We start from the raw sequence: 17,102 nt of genomic DNA, 5'->3' as shown, positions 1-17,102 counted from the left end.
GGTCCGTAAGGAAATTCACATGAGCCTCTTTCTTAGCTGAAATCCCAGCTCTTCTCAGGATGTCCCACAAAACATCTCGTACCCAGTCATGCCGATATTTGAACCCAGGGAGCTCTTTACAATGCACTGCGTGCTCTCCGTATTTATCCATACAAGCTTTACGGCATATTGGGCATGTTTCATCTTCTAGATACATAGGGATCATCAGCCGGTATTTAAGGATTGCTCTGTATTCTACTGCTGACATACATTAACTTTTTAATTAAAAAAATCAAGTTACTATTTATATAATCACATAAGCATTAATTTTTTTTTTGACATAATACGTCATCAAGGTAACTTGGAAATCTAGAAATTACACAAGATTAAAAACACCAAATAAAAATTTAATAATTTTAGGATAATAATAATAATAATAATAATAATAATAATAATAATAATAATAAGTGACTTTATAAAAAAATAATAATAAGAAACCTAGTTATTATTATTACTATTCTACAAATACCATGTTTCAATTTATACTCTTTAAACTTAAATAAATATGTATTTACATGTAGATATTGGTGACCACAATAACCAATAGCATTAAAGAATCCACCATCCATTTTAAATGGTGACATTCGTTTGAGTAAAATGCCATATAAACCCTTACCATCTCCAACCTATTAAAACAAATATCATATTTCAATTTAAAACATGTTTTTCAAACATTTTCAAAATATTTGTCCTAACCAATGTGGCCAACTCCCTCTTAACCGGCCCAAGATCACCACATGTTCTCTTATCTTTTCTATCAATTTCAAGCCTAGCCACGAATCATCATAGTTCTTGTAATATTATGAAACCTCAACTAAGGTAGCAAATGAACAGTAGTGTTGTGTGGCGTTCATGTTGCCATTGTTCTAACCAAAAATCCCACCGGACAATTTTATTATCGTCGGGCTTCATAGTCGCTAGCCTGCAACCTGTTTCTTCCCGTTCTCCTCCTCCTGTGCTGCCGCAGCTACACTCCTATAGTTAAGACAAATCGTCGTTCTCTTCGGCAGTTCTATTTATTAGGTAATGTATGCTAGTTGTTTCATAAATTAGGGGTTCTCTTCTTTTTAATGGTCATTTCAGTGAAATGTTCGTTGTAATTTTTTTTTTTTGTTAAATAAACAAATGGACGTGAACAAACCTTTTTTGTTTAGTTAAATAAGTTAACGAACATGGAAACTTGCTTTGTTCTTTCAATTGTATTTGTTAATGTCTATTCATTTATAGTTGTTTACATATTCGTTTTAATTTAGTTGTTAGTTATTATAATCCTAAGTAGCCCATCTTGCATCAACCCATCAATCTAATCAATTTTTAGAACCAATCCTCTTGCGCAATTGACTAACGAAGGAACAAATGGACACAAAAACGTTCTTGTTTGTATTCGTTAATTAGTGTAATTTACGTTTGTATGGAATATTAAGGAAGTAACATTAACGGACACGTCTTCTTAACAAACGAACGTAAACAAGAAAATTAGTTTGTTTAAGTGTTCGTGTTAATTTGGTTAAAGTTAGACGAACCAACATGTTATTCTTCCAACCTTGTTATCATTCAAACTTCAAACCACTTTACCGTTTTCGTTCGTTTGTATGTTTGAAGTTTGTTTGTTTTATTTCTTTAGATAATTTTTTTCCTTATAATATTCAAACCATGTCACCACTTTCACTCTATAATCACTAACTTTTTATTTCACACTTTTACCCTTTCAACCCCAATTTTACTTTTCCGTTTATCTTAGGAGTAGGGGTGCTTCACTTTCAATCACTCACCACACCCAATCATCAAACGCCACGCCATCGAACTTGGTTCCATCACTAGTAATGGATTTTAATGGGGGTGCTCATCACTCACCACACACTAATCTCCATCGAACATGGTGTGCGACACCTTCAATTCTTCATACGTCATGGTGGCCACGAGTTATACAATTCACGCGTGAAGTTCGATGATGGCGGCGGTGTATCACGTTGTTCGACGCATGATATTGGGGGAATCACGGGGCGCTCTGACCCCCTTATTCCTAATGTCTTTGAAATTTTGGATATTATATATATTATTAATTATTAAAAATAATAAAGAAATATAACCAATCCAAAATTCCAAACACCCTACAATAAAATAATACATACACAAGTGACAAACCACCTAGAGGAAAAGTGCAAAGGCAGTCATGTACAATTATTCCACCAAACACCTTCATTACAATTTATTGTTTTTTATTTAATTATTATTCTATATTATTATTCTATATTATTAATTTTTGTTCTCAATCTGCAAGCACACAGATCTTCAATCACATTTGCATGTTCATAACAGGAAACAAATTCAACCGAACAACTGCTTATCAATGGCGAATTAGACCTGTTGCAGCTGTTCAATTCATCCTTTCCACTCCATTTTACGCTCAACGAACCGGTAATTTGCTCAAACCCTAACTTATACAATAGTTATTTGAGTTTATGTTAATATGTTCGAGTAATTGATGTTACGGATCAGATCCGTGTTGTTTTTGTGACGAATTTGATGTAAGTTATGTATATTGTGTGATTATTGTTGATTGATGTGAGAATTTGATGTAATGATTGGATTTAAGTTGAAATTAGGTCTTCGTTGACGGTTACAAGTTGATCTGTAGATATATGTGGTGACATTTGGTGATTTTGTGATGAATTTGATGTAAGTTATGTAACTGTATGCGATTTATTGTTTGTTGATGGTAATGATTGGATTTAGGTTGTAATTAGGGCTTTTTGTTGGCGGTTACAGGTTGATCTGAAGGTATTTATGGTGACATTTGGTGATTTTGTGATGAATTTGATGTAAGTTATGTAACTGTATGTGATTTATTGTTTGTTGATGGTAATGATTGGATTTAGGTTGTAATTAGGGTTTTTTGTTGGCGGTTACAGGTTGATCTGAAGGTATTTGAGGTGACATTTGGTTACTTGAATTGGAAAGAGGTTGATAAATTGCTAGATCTGGTTCAGTTACATGAATTTATTAGTTTATTGGATTTACGTTGTAATTAGGGCTTCGTTGACCGTTACAGGTTGATTTGAAGATATTTGTGGTGACATTTGGTTACTTAAATTGGAATCTGAGGGTGATTAATTGCTAGATCTGGTTCAGTTACATCGGTTGGTTAGTGTCGGACTTTTAGGGCAAATTTCACTGGTTTCTGACATGATGTCATGATGATGCGATTTGTGAGGTGATGATGCTGTGATGCATTGATGATATTTGCATAAAAATTTAGTCAACTCTGTTTACCGTAACTATCTGAGATTTGAAGTTACGATAAGCTGCGGTTTTCGTGTATGATGCAAGTTGAAGTGAAAAGTAGTTTGGTATATCATAGTGGCGTGTAAACCGATATTCGGAAGCAGATTGTTCCGTTTCAATATGAGGAGACCGTTATTTCATAAACTTAATTTAATTTTCGGCCCTAGACCGCCATGGAACTGGTTACTTCTGTGTTTCGTCAGTGTTCTTGCACTTACCGTTTTGTTACGTTCGTCTTCTTTTACCACCTTTGAATCCGTCTCCTTTAGTATAAAATCGGACATTTATACAAACTACAGAAGACTAAAAGAGCAAACAACGAGTGATTATCTGGAGTTAACAAGTCTATCATACGGGGATAGTAGTCAGAACGAGGTTAGGATTTGTGGCAAAGAAAGAGAGCATTATGTTCCTTGCTACAATGTTTCCGCAAATCTATTAGCAGGGTTTAAGGACGGTGAAGAGCTTGACCGGCATTGTGAGTTATCAAAGTATCATGAATATTGTTTGGTTCGTCCTCCGCGAGATTACAAAACTCCTCTGAGTTGGCCAGTTGGTAGAGATGTAATATGGAACGGAAATGTAAAGATTAGTAAAGACCAGTTTCTTTCTTCCGGGAGCATGACAAAAAGGTAATTTATAGTATTAGTTACATGAACAAGTTAAAACACATTTTTATTTTGTTTTATTTTATCGTGCATTAATGACCATGTATTATTGTATTAATGTTCCCCCTCAATTTTTTTAGGTTAATGCTATTGGAAGAGAATCAAATATCTTTCCATTCAGATGACGAGTTAATTCATGATGGGGTTAAAGAATACTCTCACCAAGTTGCGGAGATGTTAGGGTTGGGTAGTGATGTCGAATTTCTTCAAGCTGGAGTAAGTAACAATTACTATCCTTTGAATTATCTTGAGTTTGGTTTGTTAACAACTTCATCACATTAGTTTTTCACATAATTAATGGATGGTTTAAATTGGGCCGTGTTTTAATTTGAAAAAGGTAACACATTGAAAGTCACCGAATATGTATTTGTGGTGCATGTAACCTCCTAAATAATTTATTTAATGATATAGATCATTATTGTAACTTCATTGTTTTCTATCCATAGGTCCATGATTAACACATTCATTATTTATAAATAAATAAAAATGGACAAAAAGGTGTTAACTCGATTTTTTTAATACAGGTACGGACGGTACTTGATATTGGTTGTGGGTTTGGTAGCTTTGGGGCTCATTTACTTTCACTGAAGGTAATGGCGGTTTGTATGGCTGCTTATGAGTTAACCGGTAGTCAAGTTCAATTATCCCTTGAAAGAGGTCTTCCAGCAATTATAGGCAACTTCATTTCAAGAAAACTTCCATTTCCGTCATTGTCATATGACATGGTTCACTGTGCACAATGCGGTATCTTATGGGATAAAAAAGGTAGTTCAGCTGGCAACGTTAATTTTTCTTTTTCTTGTGAACATGTGTTTCTGTAGACTAACTTCCATGCGTATCATACTCTATGAAAGGGAGGTGATTAGTACACAACAAAAAGTGACGTGTACACAACACATGGTTTTTAAGGGCTTTGAGATGTAAGGGTAGAATTGTCAAATTACAATTAATAGTTCGTGTACCAAACAATTTTTTTCTTTTATGCACAAAGTCCCCCATGGCCAACATTGTTGTCCCGTATCTACTTTCGTTCATCCCAAAATGATTGCCTCTTGTATAAAAAAAGATAGTAATAGGTTACTAAAATTGCGAGTTTTCTATCAGTATCATTAATGCTAAATTTGGCATTCTGTTATTTAGAATCTGCATTAGGTACATTTATTAAATATAACTCTTTGTTTGTGGACAATAATGTTGGGACGGAAGGAACAACTGTTTAAATTTTAAATATCACAATTTTGATTAAAATCTTGTAATTGGGTTATATTAATATAAGGATTAAATACAAAGGGTTCCTAACGTGCGAAATGTATGAAGGATTGATATAGGTTGGGTAATTATTAACATGATTTGCGTAATTATTGTGTGTAATTCATTATACATGTTGCGTAATTACTTCAACTTCATACGTTATTGTTGCTTCTTCATGCGTGATAATTTTTACTCATGCGTAATTATAGCTTCTGGGCTTCTTACACTTTGCACGTTAATTCCCCTTTGTGCATTATGTGTGTGTATATATTATATGTATAGGGTTAGGATCGTGTGAGAACAGTGGCGGACATAAGGCTTACCGGGGGGCAACCTCCGCTACGGCTTGGCGCGGAAAAATTTGGAAAAATTAGTGTAAATTTTGGAAAAAATTGACGTTTTTTCGATTTCGTTACGGCTTATTTATAAAACGTTACGGCTTAGTTTTGTTTCTAGATCCGCCACTGTGTGAGAAGCACTAGGCTACTTGAGAAACTTGAGAAGAATTCTAGACCACACATTTTCCCTAAGCTTTTCGTAATATACACATATGTATAGTTTAAAATTGACAATATATTGTCAATTTTAAACTATACGAAAAGCTTAGGGAAAATGTGTGGTCCAGAATGTTTCTCAAGTTTCTCAAAGAGGGTGGACTTCTCTTAGGATCCCTATATATATGTATATATATATTTGTGTGGACAATAATCTGCATGTCCACATTTTCATTCTTATAAAATCTTGAACATTTTCTAGTTAATTGCTATCTTAAATGCATCAAGGGTAAAATTGGCATTCGGCTAACTAATATCTGCATTAATTGTATATATCTTAAAAGTATTTTTTTTTGTTCTGATTGTGGACGATTGTACTGGGAGGGCGTAGCTGTTTAAATATTGATATCATCATTTTTATTGAAGTGTTCAATGAGGTTTTGTATATTTATCTGGATAGTGGAGAGTTCAAATGAGAAGAAACTTTTTGTAAGAAGAAATTTCAACCAATAAGAATGCTTCGTTCTCTTCATTTAATATTAGTATTTAATGTTACTATAAGGGTAATATGGTAAACTTTCAAAGATCATTAATTAGTAGTATTCCTCTTTAATAGCTAACTACATTAAAATTTGTAACTTATCTTCAAAATATATATTTTTTCAAAAAAATAAAATAAAATAATTTAGAGTGTAGGATAAATTACAATGTGTGTTAGGATAAATTACAATGTGTATATGATAAATTGTGGGTTGTGTAGGATAAATTTCAACATGTGTAGGGTAAATTTCGAAAGGTGTAGGTAACTTTTGATGCGTGTAGTCAAAAAACATTAGTGTGAAGGATGATAGTTTTATGACTAATTAATAAGTCAAAGATGATAATAAATGAGATAAATGAAAAAATATTTGATATTTTACAATTGTACCCTTTGTTCTTTTTCTTCTCAATTAAATTTTCTTCTCAAATGAACCTTCCCCTATCTGGATATCTGCATGTTCACATTTCTTTTCAGTTTGTCCCAAAATAATCGTCAATTTTTAGATATGGACAGTAATAATTTACTAATTTTCCTGTTTTATCTTAATTACTCTTTACTAATTTTTCTAATTAAAATCTGCTGCATTGATTGCACATTAAGACTTTTTGTTGTTTTGTTGGTGGAAAAAACATCGGAATGTTACGGTTGTTTATCTCGGTTTCTAATTATATTTTCATACATCAGATGGAATGTTTCTTATTGAAGCTGATCGGATCTTGAAGCCCGGTGGCTATTTTGTTCTACATGGAAGTTCATTAAGTACAAAACAGGGAAGCATGGCTAAACCTATTGAAGAACTCACTCAAAAGATTTGCTGGACATTTATAGCTCAACAAGAAGAAACTTTTATATGGCAGAAAACTATTGATCCTCAATGCTACTCATCTGGGTAAGGCTAGTAATATATTACTATATTACATTTAGAAATAATTGCTCGGATGGTCCCTGTGGTTTCAAGTTTTTTCACGTTTAGTCCCCACCTTTTGAAAATAGCAGGTATGCTCCCTATGGTTTATCATTTTGCTACTCGGATAGTCCCTGAGTAGATGTCAGTTAGTTTGGAAATAGCATGTATGCTCCCTGTGGTTTGTCATTTTGTTACCCGGATAGTCCCCAGAGTAAATGTTGGGGGACTATCCGAGTAACAAAATGACAAACCATAGGGAGCATACATGCTATTTTCAAAAGTTGGGGACTAAACGTGAAAAAATGTGAAACCACAGGGACCATCCGAGCAATTAACTCTTACATTTAATTTTGGTTTGTTTGAATTTTAAAAAAAAATTACAACTTAGGACTATAAAATTAGGGCTGTAAACGAACCAAACGTTCAGCCAACAGTTCGTGAACCGTTCGGCATGTTCGTTCGTTTAATAAAAAGAACAAACACGAACAAGAAACTTCGTTCGTTAAGTTAAAAGAACGGACATGAACAAAGGTTGCGTTCGTTCGTTTATGTTCATGAACGTTTGGCAATATGTTCATGTTTCTGATAATTATGTCAACTTTGTTCGGATAATTATGTGAAGTGCTTATTTATTTCTGGTAGATTCATCATAAACTTTGTGATGAAAAATGCAGATTTTATGTAATTTGCCCTGGTGATTGGAATGGAATAATATATTTATTCTACAAGTGAATATATATTTTCATGGGTATTCATTTATGTTCATAAACGTTGTTTGTGTTCATTTTATGTTCATGGACATTTGTTTGAGTTCATTGGCATTTGGTAAGCGTTCGTAAACTGATCATTTCCTTAATGAACGGGCACAAACAAGAAATTCCATTCGGTAAGCGTTTGTGAACAGTTCATGAACAGGCTCATTTCTAAATGAACAAACACGAACAAGGCATTGTTCGTTCGTTCGGTTCGTTTACAGCCCTATATAAAATAGTGACAGTTTATGTGGACGCTACCTAAGTATTAAATTACCTTTATTAAGGCCACTCAAATATTATGTATCTGGTTTCACTTACGCCAATACTAGCAAAAAATATGATGTTTTTAAGTTTCGTAACATACGAGAATTAAGAGCTTAATTATACATACACACACACACACAATATACTCATTTTGGGTTTTTTCAGATCTTAAACGGATCGAGGAAAGTTGTCAGTAAATTTATTATCATTTTATTTATAAAATTATATTTGCAGCAAGCAGGGTGTGATTGCACCATGTAGAGAAGGACACGATGATATTCAATCTTATTATCAGCCACTTGCATCTTGTATAGGTGGGACCGCCAGCAAACGCTGGGTCCCAATTCAGAACAGGTCTTCCAGTTCTCAAATAACCCCTGCTGAGCTGGAAATTCATGGCAAGTACTGTTCCAAATGCAACAATTTCCATTTTTATATCATCTCAAAATACACCCTTCTAATAGTTTAGTATTTCATATTTACCCTTTTAAACCACTAAATCTCTCACATTGTATTATAAAATTTGGAGGGTTAAATATAGGGCTGTCATATCGTGTCAACCCGACCTGTTATGACACGAACACGATAAGATACGAACCGAAACGGGTAAACACGACACGAAATCTTATCGTGACAGATTCTCCAAACACGACCACGAACCTGATAATAAACAGGTTACATGAAATGACCTGTAGACATGAAAAAATTACCAGTGTATCAGACGACCTGTTAAGAAACGAACATGACCTGTTATTAAATGTATAAACTTTACTTCCAGTTATTTTTTTATTTAAAATTAGGAGCCCCACGTATTTTTTTATTTAAAATCATAAACGTGTCATTAACGGGTCTTAATAGGTTAACATGTATTTAATCTGTTAAGACACGAAATTAAACAGGTCTTAACGCGTCGCCTGTTATAGACAGAAACCTGTTAAGGTTAAACACGAAACCTATTTACTTCGTGTTGGTTCGTGTCGGTTCGTGTCGTGCTATTGTGTTGGTATAGAAATTGTCAGCCCTAGTTAAATATAAGAGTTTTAGTGTTTTAAAAGGGTAAATAGTATATGATAAAATTTGGAGGGGTCAATTTTAAACTTTAGAATGGTATATATGAAACTATTCCCAAAACTAATGCCCTATTTCCTTCTTTGAAGAGTTGAAAACCATATGTTTTCGCCTAATTGGTTGAGTCTAACAAAGCCGACTGAAGGATCACTAATATTGAACTAATTAACATATGTTTATATCTACAGAAGTTCAGCAAGATGAATTCTACGAAGATTTCGAGTCTGCACGGATAGCGTTGAGAAACTACTGGTCTTTGCTCACACCGTTAATTTTTTCTGATCACCCCAAGAGGCCTGGGGATGAAGACCCGTTACCGCCGTATAATATGATACGAAATGTCATGGACATGAATGCAAATTACGGTGGGTTAAATGCTGCGTTTTTAGAAGCGGGCAAATCTGTTTGGGTGATGAATGTGGTCCCACTTGGGACCCGTAATACACTCCCGCTCATACTTGATCAAGGTTTTGCTGGTGTTTTGCATGACTGGTAAGAATTTTTTACGTTATACAATATAAGTAATGGTGGTAATTTTGACCCGTTTACTTGTAAATGGATTGGTATGGGTTTTGGTTTGCCTATCTGCAATGGATCAGACGGTAAAAATAATTACTTTAAAAAGAAACGGTGTAAAGGGGTTTAAACTTTAAATTCGCCCAATGTGTATTTTTACAGCATAAAACGTTCTAATTCATTTTACCTAGAGTAAAATGTCATTTTCGTCCCGGAGGTTTGGCCAGTTTTGCGACTTTCGTCCAAAGGTTTGTTTTTCCGCATCTGGATCCAAAAGGTTTGAAATCTTGCCATTTTCATCCGGTTCGTTAGCTCCATCCATTTTTCTCCCGTTAACTCAGGGGTATTTCCGTCTTGTTGTTAACTTCAAGGGTTTTGAATACTTGTGCATTGTGCTAAATGCTTGTACATAAAGTGAAAAAGACCGAATTGCCCTTTTAGTTAACAAAAAAGACGAAAATACCCCTGACTTAACGTAGAAAAATAGAAGAGGTAATGAGCCGGATGAAAATGGCAAGATTTCAAACCTTTTGGATCCAAACGCGGAAAAACAAACCTTAGGTCGAATGTCGCAAAACTGGCCAAACCTCAGGGACGAAAATGGCATTTTACTCTTTTGCTTATATAGCAAGGTTATTATTGAAATAGTATAATACCTGTATTTGACCTGTACACAACTTTTACCGTTTTGACCTCTTATCGAACCTCTCTGTTTTCACCTCTCGTTTATTGTATACCAGACTCTCTTATCCAACATCATATACCCACATTAGTCTGACATTGTCATATTTGTAAATTAAAATGTATCTTTTAATTTTACTAAAATAGAAACTGTAATTAATATATTGACCAATGGCATGATGTTTATCAATTTTCTTTGTATTGGAACATAGGTGTGAACCCTTTCCAACTTATCCACGGACATATGACCTGGTTCATGCGAATGGACTCCTCTCGATCCTTATTTCTGAGGGATGCAGCATGAAAAGCTTACTTTTGGAGATCGATCGAATTCTACGCCCCGAGGTATCTTTTATATAGTATTCCGTACTTACATTGGTGAATGTTGACCCATTTACTTATGGATGGGTAAATATAGTTTATTTTTTGAGTAAAGTACACGGATGGTCCCTGTGATTTGCACTTTGTAACGTATTTAGTCCTCAAATTTTCCAAAAGTACATGGATGGTCCCTGTGGTTTGCACTTTGTAACGCATTTAGTCCCCAACGTTTAGTGACTAAATGCGTTGCAAAGTGCATACCACTGGGACCATCCACGTACTTTTGGCAAAGGTTGGAGACTAAATGCGTTACAAAGTGCAAACCACAAGGACCATCCGTGTACTTCAAAAAAGCTAGGGACTAAATCCAAAATGTTAGTTAACCACAAAGACCATCCGTGTACTTTACTCATTTTCTATACCTTTATGTACAACTCATCAAACACGTTGATAGACCTAATTCTCACATGACTCAAAATTTGTCTTTTTATTCAGGGTTGGGTTGTTCTTTCGGATACTTTGGGACTTATAGAGAAATCCCGAACGATCGCGACACAAATACGATGGGAAGCAAGGGTAGTTGATCTTGAAAACGGAAGTGACCAAAGGCTACTTGTATGTCAAAAGCCATTTGTAAGAAAATGAATCTCTTTTCCTTAGTGAAGATGTAACCACACACACACACACACACAAGCATATACATACATATATGACGAGTGATTCATCAAGGCGTGGTGTTTAAGTGGATAAAAAACAGCATGAGATACAAAGAAAAACGAACATGTGCAAGATGTAGATTAGAGGAAGTTTTGTAACCGTGTATCGAGTGCTTTTTGAAAGTGTGGCTATATGTTACGCCCGTATATTGTGTCATTTTGTTCTTTTGTTTTGTTTTGTTTATTTCTGTAATTGAAGCTACATTTTGTACCCAAAAACATTATATGTCAAGAAATAGGTGTCTTCGGGCAACCTAATATATGAAATAGATCACAAGATCTTCAAATTGTAGGTTTGTTGTTCATTAAACAGAAATTTAGCGTTCGTTTGGTTTTCGAAATTTGTTCGAATGAACTGAAGTATATGATATAATCTGTAAAGGAACAATCTGCAACTAAACCTATATAATCTGTAAAATATATATGGTATACACAAGAAGAAAAATGACACGAGACAATCTCATTCTCAAATCTTGACTAGAAGTACAAACTTCTCCTTAAAACATCAAGAAACAAGTTATTAAACTTATTATTCTCCTTAAAGAACATCAAGAAACAAGTTATTAAATCTTTTAAATTAACATAATCACTTCAGCAGTTCAATTTGCAGCATGATCTGATAATGTCGGTTATTTGATAAATCCTTAACACAATTACAATTTCTAAATAACATAAATTCAAGGTTGTTGGAACTAATCTTGTCAAGTTGTCATAACTCAAAGTTGGAGGGTGCTAAGTGTTTTTAGTTTATTTTATTTAGGTTTCCTAATTCTAGTCTAGGGATGTTTTATTGGGCATCAAGGTTTATTAGATAGGTTTATCTAGTTTGTTCATTTATTTATTTTATTAATAGAGTTTGAGTCGGGTTAGGACTAGAATAAGTTTAGTATAAATAGATGGTTAGGATCATTGTAATTAGTGTGCTCTCATTGATAAATTAATAAAAGAGTCGAACAAGTTTGTTCATATTGCGTGTTTGTTTATTCGATCAAGTGCCTGATTTCCAACAATTGGTATCAGAGCTTGGCAGTTTTGAGAGTCGTTTTTAAGAAAGGGGGAGCCGCCTCTCGCGGGGCTGCAATGGCAGCGAAATCATAAGTTGGATTGTTGATCAAGTGGTGATCGTGTTTTGTGTCGCTCATGATCGTGTTTATTTTATTTTGGTTGTGGTTTTGGCAAGTTAAAGGGTGGTCCAATAAAAATAAGTGATTAAGTGGAACGAAGTTTTCCATTCTTGATTGTGGTGTAACCAAATTTCAAAGTCGGTGGAAAACGAATATTTATTGGAGTTACTTTTCAAGAAAAAGTGGGAGCAGATTGAAAATCGCATGGAATAATTCTAATACATGGGTTTTGCATGCATGATGTGCATGTGAAGGGTTCAACGTGGAACATTATGATGTACATGTGAAAGGGTTGCAACAGCAGGTTCGAGACGGCAGGTGGCTGTTTTCGGATCATTTAACAGCAGAAGACGGACGCGTTAAGGTGTTTCGGTCGGCCGTTGTTGTGGTAGACGTACCGGTTAAGACGACGGGGGTGACCGGTGATAAACACTTGTTTTCCGAAGCTGTTAATAGTGATCAAAAGAAGATTCAAGGTTGTTCGGTTATTCGTTGCGGGTTTGAGCAACTGGCATATACCCGGTGACAACAACAGGATTTGAAGTGCTTTGATCGGCTTGGTTTGTGATAAGAGGAGACCAGCGTAGTGCGTGAAAAGCGGGCAGAAGGGATCCGTCAAAGCAGGTGGCTTTGGATTCGTCTCGTTTGGCAAGGTGAGAAAACGGAAGAAGCGGGTGGCTTGTTTTCTTTGTCGGTGGAGAGCCTCTTGAACGAAGGTGATCGGAAAAAGGTAAAGAATGGAGAAAACACGATGTAACATATGGCGTTGGAGTTCAAAATCGGGTGGCTTTGGATGTTACCGGGTTAGGTTGTTGATCCGTGAAAAGTCGTGATGTTAGTGAGCGTTTCCAGCGTGATGCCATGTGAGATGTTACAAGTGTAGTGAGTTTTTTGTTTGGGTTGAACCGAGAAGACTTTGGACGTGATCGAGGTGAAGATCGTGGGTCCGGGAGAGGTCGAGATGGTAATGAGCGGGTTCCGGGATAAAAGTCACGTGAAATGTTATAAGTGCGGAGAATATGGTCATTATAACGAGTGTCCGAAGTTGAAAGATGAAGAGGTGAACTTGACCCGATATGAAGATGATGAACCGGCTCTAATGTGAAGAAAGTTATTGACAAGATTAGGGGGGTGATTGTTGGAACTAATCTTGTCATAACTCAAAGTTGGAGGGTGCTAAGTGTTTTAGTTTATTTTATTTAGGTTTCCTAATTCTAGTCTAGGGATGTTTTCTTGGGCATCAAGGTTTTATTAGATAGGTTTATCTAGTTTGTTTATTTATTTTATTAATAGAGTTTGAGTCGGGTTAGGACTAGAATAAGTTTAGTATAAATAGATGGTTAGGGTCATTGTAATTAGTGTGCTCTCATTGATAAATTAATAAAAGAGTCGAACAAGTTTGTTCATATTGTGTGTTTGTTTATTCGATCAAGGGCCTGATTTCTAACAAAGGTAAAATCTGTGATTTTCATATGTGCCTTGATATCATTGGTTTTGCATGTTTAATCACATGATTTTTGTTTATGATGTATCTTGTACTGAAATTCAATTAGCAATGCTAGATTATATATATTTATTGGTCCATGAAATTCAATTATCAATGCTAGATTATATATATTTATTGGTCCAACATGATTAGATACATCATTTTTCTTACGGTAAAATAGTTATTCTATTTGTCTACAAATATACCATTGTTATAAGAAAAAAAGTTAGAAGGAAAATCGTGCATGTGAATCCGTGGTCCACTGGTGCGCGTCGGACTTCGAATCAGAAGGTTGCGAGTTCGATTCTAGCCGTGTTTGGTTTTTGGAGTATTTGTTCTTTTTTCTACAAATGGGATTAATTCATAATCACATAAAATACGAAATAATTTCCGTAAAGTCTTTTTTTTTCCAAATGGGATTTATTTTCTAATTGAAATCAACTCGTATAATCACAAAAAAGAAAAAAACAACCTTTGAATTTATTCGACTTAACGAAAATATTTGATGAATAGGTGTCATTTAAGTTGAAGACGGGCTATGGAAACTTTCGAAGCTCGTCTCGCATTATGAAAAGTGCAAAGGTTCTTTTGGGATGGGTCGGGCGAGAAACAATTTATTTTCCAATTTAAATCAACTCGTATAATCACAATTTTTTTTTAATTTATTTGACTTAACGAATATATTTGATAAATAGGTGTCATTAGAGTTGGAGACCTACTATGGAAACTTTCAAAGCTCGTCTCTCATTATGAAAGGTGCAAATGCTCTTTTGAGGTGGGTCAGTCGATAAACAAAAAAAACTCATTGAGTTGCTTGGAACTGTTTCTTTGCTTCTAAGGAGTCGGGAGGGTTGGGGAATACTCCCTTCCAAAGCGGGTTATTCATGTGTTTATGTCACACCCCGATTTCCACGTGTCTCACCGGTGGGCCCGGTGGGGGATTACCGTGACGTAGTTGGCAACAATATAGTCAAACCACACAATTATATGAATGCACAGCGGAAGCATAAAGATAAATATAATTCAACCATTGATTGTAATATCGAATGTATCACAAATAGTCGAATGGTATCCACAGGGGGATCAAAATAATAAAAGTATTGTTCAACAGACAAGGCATCAAAAGCTTGCGAGACTCTTAAGGATGCTAAGGAGCTATAGCCAGCCGATTTCGTTTAGTACCTGCAGTTAATCTTTTTGGGAAAAGATGTCAGTTTACACTGGTAAATACATTCAACCGACACTTTTGTAAAATGTTTATTAAAATTGATTTGAATGCACAAGGCACAAACTCTTTTATAACTTGGGATAATTTATAATTAAATCTTGTAAAGAATTACATGTTTGCTATGCGTTCGGTCGCCCGGGTCATGCCGGGTTAAAGTTTAATAGACACACCACATAGCATATAACACCGTGGCGGGTAACCAACGGCTATGCTTTTATAGTTATAGACATAATGCCGGGTGTACGCCTACACCCGGATGTCGAGGTCGTGGCCATTCGTAAATGCTGCCAAGGATATCCGGGACATGGTCATTAAGCCCCAAAAGGCGTTAAGCCAACAAAACAAGTTTTAAACGGGTCACATCGATAATACCCAACTACAAATGAGTTGGGGTCAATTGCCCGACCAAGCGGTATTTTAGATACCGTAACCCAAGCCCGTATAACGGAAAATAAGTTAAAAGTATTTACCTTTGCAAGTACAGTCCTTAATTGATTAAATCACAGATATCTTTTACTGGGCCCCTATTCTGGAACGAAGGTTTTAAAATAACCTATTAGAATCCTAACGGGTCTTTATATTAGCCGTAGCCTAGACCGGTCAGTTTCAAAGGATAGATACGGTTTAATCGCGTGAAAGGCGAATACCGGGAATGGAATGTGATTCTGACCCAACAAGTTTGAAGGATTGTTTTATATGGGTTTAATTTTCACACTCTGGATTTTGGGGTCAAAATAGTAAGGTTTGACCCGTATCGGCTAATTTATGTAAACTAGTTACATAAGCCGAACCGCGCGCGCAAAAAGGCGCAACGGGTAACCGTAAGAGTCCTACACTGATTTCCTAAGTCAATATGCCTTAAAGAGATCGTGGTATCAGTAGGATACCTTCCGTGATGCCCGTAACGAGTTTAAGTTCATTTTATGCCCCGAAGGGGTATTTTGGTCTTTTTAAAGATTATAAAAGAGGTTTCTGAGTTCTACAGGAAATCTGAGTTTCCCAATCAGTTTTTAAAGTTCAAAATACTTTATTTATTATTTAAAATCAGTAGCAACTGGAATCGGGTCAAAAGACCTTATAGAACTCAAGTTATGGCCGAAAAGGGCATATTCGGTATTTACCGAACCGTTGCCATAACCGCAGGTTATGAGCAGGTTAAAAATAATTAAAAATCTTTAAAAAACTCAAAATATTATTTTACATCAGTGAGTAAAAGGTTTGGTGACGAAATCTTGGTTTAGGAAGGCGTTATGCTAATCGCGCCGTTTATTACAAAAGTTTCCTTTAATTGCGCTATTTAGCATAACTCCTATTCTAGACCTCGGATTGGCGTGAAACTTTAGGGACATGCTTAGAATTTAGTAAGCAAGGTTATGGTCCCTTCACGTGTCCGAAATACTCGTTTTATTTTAAAAAGGGCGTTACGGTCAACTTTTAAGCAATTAACGGAAAGGCGTAAAAGACTCGGACAAACAACGAACCGGTCATAGAGGGTGGTACCATCACGTGACCTGGTCCTAAGAGAGTCCTAAGGCATATCTACATTGCACTAAAATTGTGACAACCCGAACTTTCGAGGAAGGTTAGTGACGTGTAATCTAGTGATCTTAAACTCATTAAACTTAAACGTTTGATGACCCGATTAGATAATTTATTTGAAATGGTTGGGTCGCGTACATGTTGGGCCTGATAACTATACTTTGCAAATAACCCACCCTATCGGCCCAAATGGAACTCCTAAGCCCAACCCGAAGTAAA

The 17,102-nt window shown here is 35.4% G+C and overlaps 1 protein-coding gene across 17 annotated transcripts; it reads left to right on the top strand.

Annotated features, from left to right (window-relative positions):
* The first annotated feature begins 613 nt into the window (after positions 1–613).
* Positions 614–11,798, top strand: LOC110889397 (probable methyltransferase PMT5). 17 transcript variants are annotated; one of them, XM_035986464.1, is made up of 13 exons: positions 614–1,062; positions 2,359–2,457; positions 2,646–2,718; positions 2,809–2,861; positions 2,952–3,002; positions 3,092–3,956; positions 4,073–4,208; positions 4,517–4,757; positions 6,963–7,167; positions 8,439–8,602; positions 9,461–9,764; positions 10,682–10,814; positions 11,286–11,775. In XM_035986464.1, exons 6-13 carry the CDS (start codon positions 3,445–3,447, stop codon positions 11,433–11,435), a joined length of 1,845 nt encoding a protein of 614 aa, XP_035842357.1. In that variant the 5' UTR covers positions 614–1,062; positions 2,359–2,457; positions 2,646–2,718; positions 2,809–2,861; positions 2,952–3,002; positions 3,092–3,444; the 3' UTR covers positions 11,436–11,775. The 17 variants fall into 17 exon arrangements, with proteins under 17 accessions (XP_035842357.1, XP_021992604.1, XP_021992605.1 ...); XM_022136910.2 differs by having other exon boundaries at positions 730–1,062; positions 2,636–2,718; positions 11,286–11,798; XM_022136908.2 differs by having other exon boundaries at positions 730–1,062; positions 2,328–2,457.
* The last annotated feature ends 5,304 nt before the right edge of the window (positions 11,799–17,102 follow it).

The sequence above is a fragment of the Helianthus annuus genome, chromosome 17 (assembly GCF_002127325.2).
Source record: "Helianthus annuus cultivar XRQ/B chromosome 17, HanXRQr2.0-SUNRISE, whole genome shotgun sequence".
Lineage (NCBI taxonomy): Eukaryota > Viridiplantae > Streptophyta > Magnoliopsida > Asterales > Asteraceae > Helianthus > Helianthus annuus.
The sequence above is the reverse complement of the archived record's forward strand: the minus strand, read 5'-3'. Positions and strand labels throughout refer to the sequence as shown.